This window comes from Pyrgilauda ruficollis, unplaced genomic scaffold, assembly GCF_017590135.1.
Source record: "Pyrgilauda ruficollis isolate IOZ18807 unplaced genomic scaffold, ASM1759013v1 scaffold3, whole genome shotgun sequence".
Taxonomy (NCBI): Eukaryota; Metazoa; Chordata; class Aves; order Passeriformes; family Passeridae; genus Pyrgilauda; species Pyrgilauda ruficollis.
Genome location: NW_024524377.1, coordinates 19,132,062 through 19,139,179, shown reverse-complemented (window position 1 = coordinate 19,139,179; position 7,118 = coordinate 19,132,062). Strand labels below are relative to the sequence as shown.

The 7,118-nt window shown below is 48.5% G+C and overlaps 1 protein-coding gene across 1 annotated transcript; it reads right to left on the bottom strand.

Moving 5' to 3' along the window:
* Positions 1 to 1,564: 1,564 nt before the first annotated feature.
* SP9 (Sp9 transcription factor) lies at positions 1,565 to 3,819 on the bottom strand. The gene is made up of 3 exons (XM_041473470.1): positions 3,733 to 3,819; positions 3,219 to 3,626; positions 1,565 to 2,160 (listed from the first exon to the last, which is right to left on the bottom strand). The coding sequence occupies exons 1-3, from the start codon at positions 3,817 to 3,819 to the stop codon at positions 1,885 to 1,887; spliced, it is 771 nt and encodes a 256-aa protein (XP_041329404.1). The 3' UTR covers positions 1,565 to 1,884.
* Positions 3,820 to 7,118: the final 3,299 nt, after the last annotated feature.

The window sequence follows — 7,118 nt, the reverse complement described above, 5'->3', positions numbered from 1 at the left end:
AAATAAGGGAACACGATCTGGTTTTCTTTTTTTTTTTTTTTTTTTTATATATGTATATATGCGTGTGTGTGTGTGGGCATTGCGGTTTTTTCTACATTGTGTTATACAATCTATAGGACGACTACCATGGATGTCCCTGGAGATTATCTTTTATTTCAACGTCTAAGGCGATTTTCAAAGGGCGCTCGCCTTTTTGTCGCCGGGTATTAAACAGAGTCGGGGCAGTAGGTGAAAAAAATACTGTTCTGCGCTTAATTCTTTCCACATTGACTCGCAGCCGGCGCAGGGGTCCGGGTAGTGCATGGCAAACCTTTCCCTCGAAAGGTCTGCCCGGAGCAGATCCTGAGCGGCGGCTGTACCCAGGGGGGCTGTAGCGCTCGGCGGGTGGAGGCGGCAGAAAGGCGGTGGCGGGGGGAGCGACATAACCCCCACGGGTGAGGCGAGGAGTCCGACAGGGGCACCCGGGAGCCATCGCCCAACAGGTGACTCCTTCTTTCCCTCCTTCCTTCTTTCCCTCTTCCTTTTCTCCGGGGGAAACCCGCTCCTTCCCTTCCCAGGAGCCTGCCATGGTGGTCGTCAAGTGGCAGCGCAGCGCTTCTGGCCAGCCCCAGGGCGGCGGGGGGAGAGGGTCTTTCCTCTCATCCTGGGGAAAGTCATCAATAAAATACGGCTGGAAGGCAGATCGAGAGCGTGACGTTTAAAAATGTTGCCTCTACATCAGCGAGTAAAGGCATCCGCTGCCCGCTTGCGCTCCCACAGCAAAGTAGGGATTCTGCTGTGCCTAAAGACTGGCGGGCGGCTCTGCCTGCCGCACATCCATCTCCTCGCCCCTTTGTAGTCGGAAAAGTAACTAAAACCCGCAGGAACGAGGCAGGCGGTGGAAAGGCTGAGCGAACGGCGGCGGAAGGGGGAACGCTGCTAAAATCTTTAGGGGGTCAAGTATTTTCTGACAGATTTTTTTCATACTCCAAAAATCGAGTTTTTAAACAAAGATCAATGTGTTATGCTAAAGTGTTGAGCTGACTGTTAAAACATTTGGGGGGATAATGACAATGTAACAAAGGCCTGGTTTGGAGTGAATCATCACCCTTTTAAAAGTTAAAGCAATTTTCAGGAGAATAGCTTTCAGCAAATGCTTTACATTATTCAAAACGGCCAAATAATGCTCTATTATAGAGCCTGAATGCTGCCAGTCAGCCCATAAGTGCAATTTGTGCAAAGGCTCGGTGCCTTATCTCCACTTCTTTATAAAGAGGTGAATATAAAACAATTTCTTCCAAACCCAGACAGAGAGCACGAAAATTGCTTCCCTTTCTGCAATCAGGGCAATTTAACTGGAGTGCAATTAGCACTATTAAATGTCGATTCTGCATAAACAAATCTGACTAAGAAGCGAAAGTGGGGTGAGAACCTCATATAAACTGAAACTGATTTTTAAAAATTATGTATCCGGGTCCTTTACAATTGATCCGTGACGTTTTCATCTCAGAATATATTTACATCATAAATACATTACAGTTAAATCAACGTAAATCTAAAAAAAAAAAAAAAATCTTTTTTTTTTTTTTTTTTTTCCTATTTTTCTTCTTTTTTGAACCCTATTTATACAGATGTTTATGGGATACAGAGGGACCGTCTCAGAGTTGCAGCTGTATTTCTCACCTTAAGCCTCTCTTAGGATGCTTGCCTTCCAAGAGAAAAAGGGAAACGGAAGAAAGTGTCACTCGGTACTTACTGGCCGGGCGGGACGGGGGCCGCGCCCCTCCGGCCCCGCCGTCCACCGGCCCGCCCCCACTGCGGCCCGGGACGCCGTCGGCGGCGGGGCGGCTCGCGTCCCTCCGGCCGGCGCGGGGCACAGTCCGAGCGGCTCCGGCGGCGCTGCCCCTAGGAGTCGCCGGGCCCCGCGGTAGGTTCCTTGCCCGGTCCGCGGGCGGCGGCGCCCACCCCCTCGTGCAGGATGAGGTCGGGAGACTCGGAGCGCGGCGTTTCCAGGTTGCTGGCGTCCGTGTCGCTGTCGCTGCCCTTTTTGCCCCCGCCGCCCCCGTTGTGCGTTTTGATGTGTTTGCTCAGGTGGTCGCTGCGCATGAAGCGCTTGTTGCAGACGGGACAGGCGAAGCGCTTCTCGCCCGTGTGAGTCCGCAGGTGCCGCTGCAGCTCGTACTAATAAGGAATAGCCTAATTAAATGCAACAGTTCACTTTCTTTGAACAATATTGTTTCCCATCTTCTCTCTACGAGTGTCTTTTGATCTGTGCAACTACTAAAGTTGCTGTCTTTAGGAGGTAGAGCTGGGAAACAATTCTTTCATTACAGATGGCTGGGAAGCTCCTGGGTTTATATTCAAGAGCATCAGATGAAATGGCTCGTCTGTTCAAAAAGAGCTCTGGGAAAGAGCTGCCAAATATTTTCCAAATAAATCGATTTAGCAGCAGTTAAATGTAAGGTTGCTGTACAATTTCCCCTGCATTCTAGGAAGGGCACGGAGTTTTACCCGTGGCAGTTATGGGTAGGAAGGGGGCAAACCCTTCCAAGTTTAAGAGAAGCAGGCTAATTTTCTGCCAAACAGAAGGGACATGGGCAGGAAACAGGCAAACTGCTCACTGCCGAGATAAATAATTGCGTCCTGCCAGATTTTTTTTTTTTTTTAGCAACAGTTCTTCCGTGCAAAACCCCCTCCCCCCCTCAATTACACTCTTCATTTACGTGATCTAGAAGCCAGCATTGATTATCAGAGCAACTCAGAGGGGTACCTGGTGATAAATTAATAACTTCAGTTAGGAAAAGGCTTCCCTGCTATTCTGCCCAAGACTAGGTACTACAAGGGGGAAGTATAAATAGAGATAGTGTTAAAATACAGACCTTGGTGCCTGTTGAGTCCACTGAATTCTTTCTGCTATAGAGTTTTTCATTTGTGGGTAAAGATGAAGTGCAGCTTTTGATTAGAAGGAAATCTTTTATAGTTAATAAAAAGGGAATGAGCACCGGGATCAAATAGATAATGGAAATTAAATGAAAATTACGGCACTCTCCCACAATTTCTGCTTGATCTTTCATATGATGTTTGTTACATGGTGCACTCCCCTCTCCTCCTGCCCCCTGCACACTGAGCCCCGAGGTGGAGCGTCAGGCTGGGCTTTCATATTTTCTCGATCTTTAAGGTGACGCTGTTTAGGAGTAGCAGGGAGACCCATATTACCCTGTGTTTAAAAAATTGCCCACCCGCGGGTAGAGGCTCTCGGCCGCCGAGCTGTGCACTTTGGAGATGAAGGCCGACTGCCCGCCGGGCTCCTGCGGGGACACGCCCGCCGCCGCCGCCGAGTTGGAGAAGAGGCCGCCGTAGTCACTGCTGAAGGCCGAGGAAGTGGGCGAGGTGGAAGCCAGGCAAAAGGCGCTATTGGCGGTGCCCGTGCCGCTGGCCAGTCCGTTGGAACCCCTGCTCGTGGCCACCGTGAAGCCCGAGAGGCTGGAGCCCAGGTTGCAGCTGGAGGTGGAGCGTTTCCACGGGTGGAAGCCCCCTTTGGCGAAGGCGCTAGACTCGGGCAGGGTGGTCAGGGGACTAGTGTTGCCGATCTTGTTGCAGGTGGCGGCCAGCATGGCCAGGGGAGTCGTTCCAAATCTCGGCTCTTCCTGCGGGAAGAGACAAAGCCGGCCCGTCAGCCTAACCCTTGTCACCTCGTCAGGCTCCCGCGGGGACACGGCAGAGCGGGTAGAACCACGGCGCAACGAGCGGTACCGCGGAAAAGTTTTCTCTTATTTTAGAGGAAGGCTCCAGCCCTGCCACGCTGGGCGCAACTCGTTTTCCGCCGGGGACCGGTCTCATCGCCCGAAAGATTTACATCGCAAGCGGGTCCCGACGGGGACGAGCGACACGCGTGTTCCGAGAGGGCTGCTCGAGCGTACCGCCGTTAAACCAAAAATCCCGTGGGAACGAAATGCGGCGTCTCCTCGAGCAACCGTACAGGAGCGAAGGAAAAAAAAAAAAAAAGAGATGGCAGCAAGGCGAGCAGTGTGCGCCTGTCGTTTACGGAACGCACTCAAAAGCGTGTCTTTGGAATTAATTCTCTTCCGCTAAATTTATTTGGACTGTGAATTTTAAAGCTCCCTTGTTCTGTTTATCTCAGCCGGAGACACGTTAACAATTCCAGGGAAGACTAGTGTCAAAGGAAGGAAGGTGACTGCAGACTGGATGATGATTTTAATTACTACAATTATTGGGAGATTATTCAACAGCATCATAGATTTGTTTTCTGCCTTGGTATGAAAGTCTGAGGAACATTGTGCGAGGAGCATTGTACGAGGATTTTACCTCTTGGTTCACATGCTTTCCAGTGCTGTTACGATGTATAGGTTAGGCATGAAAAGCTCAGACTGCAGCAGGTTGGAAATTCAGCCAGTGTTAGCGTTCAGAAAGCTTTCTTAAAACGCAGGTGTTTCTAAATAGAAGGAGTTTAATTAGTAAATGCTTGGACCCAACGTTTATAGAGCGTAAAACCGCCTTTCCACACAAGTCCATTAAGGCAGCTCTGCTGACTCGGTAATGAGGTGAGTGCGGTGAGCAGGGCAGCGGCGGCCGGGACGGCGAGCTCGGCGGTCCCGGGCAGCGCCCGGCCCGCCCCGGCCCGCCCGGCTCCTCCGCCCCGCGGCTCCCCCGGCGGCGCCGGTCGGGGCGCGGGGAAGCGGCAGCACCGGGCGGGCGGGCAGGGGAACGGGCGGGTGCCTCACCGGAGCAGCCTCCCCGCGGAGGAGTCCTGTCCCCACATTGCTCCTAACATCCCGCTTCCGGTGCCCTCCTCGCTTTTTATACCACGTTTTTAGCCAGGCGTGACTCAGAATGTTGACTGTGATTAAGCAAGCTGTCTATCTAGAGATAGAGATATGTGGCAGCGTAATTGGCAGGATGATTGACGTTACAAAGTTCTCTTCGGTCCACAATGACCAATAAATCCTCCTGCAGCTTTTGCTATTTAATGAATTGCTATTTTGGTAGAGGAAAATATGCCAGACCCCCATTCCTATGTTCTCTTCTTCCCCCTCACCCTGTCCTGGGATTAGGGCAAGGAAAGAAGGGGAGCCATTCATTATGCTCTTTCTGTGTTCTGTAATTACTGGAACTCAGGCTTAAGGTGAATTTCAGCTCAGATCATGAACCATTTCACGTTCAGATGCAAGCTTGCAATACTTTCCTAGTGGCAATTAGGAGCCTATTACAAGCCATTAGATTGATCAATGTACCTTAAACAATGTGAATGATTTATATGGCAAAGGAAAAAACCTTCTTACATCCATTGTACTGTTCCAGCGACCAACCTGGCCCTCTGTCTCCATTCATCACAGCTTTAAATAACAAAAGCAATTTATTTAGTAAAACTTAAATGCAAAGAAACAGGCTCAGTTCTTCCTCATGTAGGGCATCTGAGCTTTATCTCTTTATTGTCAAGAGATGTAGGCTGGAAGAATTTGAGTTGGTGGGGGGGAAAGGGAGGGGTGGATTTGCTGGTTTCCAAATGGATTAATTCACCTTGTACCTGAAAGAAGGAAACAAAGGGGTCCCTGACTGCTTCCTAAAGAATACACTAATCTGCTGTGCAGATGCAACAACAGGAGGAAAGCAGTGGCTTACACAGGTGTTCAGCGAAGTGTTTGGTTAGATTATTGTAGCCTTTTAATGACAGTCTGGACATAGAACCACAATCCCTGGAAGCCCAAGACAGCCAAGGAGTGGAAAGCAGGCTGGGATGTGCCAGCTGATGGAGGTTCAAGGCTAGGCACAGTCTTGGCCACCATGGGTGGTTATTCTAACCGTTCTACAGCTAAGAAACTACAAAGTATCAGCTGCTATGAAAGCCAGAGCTGCTACCCTGTAGGACTTGGGTCTGTCTTTATTTGCCTCCTTTCACAAGACCCAGGGAACCTCTCACACCTGGAAAATTCCTCCTAGGTCCTGCCGACCCCAAAATGAAGGGTTAGGAGAGACTGGTGACTTTGCACTTGCTACCAATTTATTAGGTAGATAGAGATTCAGTTCAGAAGGAACGGGACCATGATTTACCATTCATTGAACTGATGCCCTCTGTTTCTTGCATTTTTCTTACCTTTTTGCTAACCTTATTTACCTTGATACTTAGCACTCCAAAATTAGTCTTCTCTATACATACAAAGTGACGGAATGAATCTTTGGCTTGGTGTTAAACAGTTCTGACATGCTTCAAATGAAAACTACTGAGAAACAAAACCCCACACGTGAACTAACTAAGCCATTCTTTAAAACATGACTTTAATGGGACCAGTGTAACTGGCGACAGTGTTTGTTAGAAAAAAAGCCAAAACATCTGTAAGTCTTGGTTCAGCTGGAAATTTATTTTGTAATATCATACGAGAGAGAATGTTATTAATGTAAGATTCCAATTACTATTTGTGTTTCAGCAACAATCCGCTCTCTGGAAATTGCTGCAATGCTTGTCAAAAGTCACTGTTTTATCCCATAATTTTCTGCAAGGAGGTAAGCACAGAGCTCCTCAGTATGAGTACAAAGAAAAGAAACAAGGAATGAGCGTCAAGTTCTATCAAGAGATACCACCCTTTTGCTACAAAACCTGGATACAGCCATTCCTGATTTTCCAAGTTGTCCATATGGGATTGATACTACTCATTTATTTGGTTATCAGCTGCTTTCTTTCTTGCTAGCAAGCGATTACTAAAACACAATGTCCACTATGTAAAACCAAATGAGAGTTGCAGTAGGAATAAGGACAGTCCCCCCTTCCCCAAAGGAGATCCCACATAGAGAAGAGCGTTTATGTTGTGAGAAGAGCATTTCTGTTGAGTCTGTCTTACACTAAACCCACTTCTTCCCTTTCTTGCAGACCCTACGCTGTCGATAGCTTTACCCATAGAATCAGCAGTGTGTCCTGCTTACCTTAAACTTTATCATGGAGAAGTCATCAAAGAAGAATAAAAGATCTGGAGGCCTCTTTCAAAGATTTTGTAGAGATTGTCCATTTAATCACATTGTGCTTTAAAGTCTTTTTCCTTTTCCAGAGCTTTGTATTTGTCACTTTGCCTGGGAGAGTTGCTGGGCCAGTCTCCTCAGGACATGTTCTGGCCTTCCTCTACTTTAAG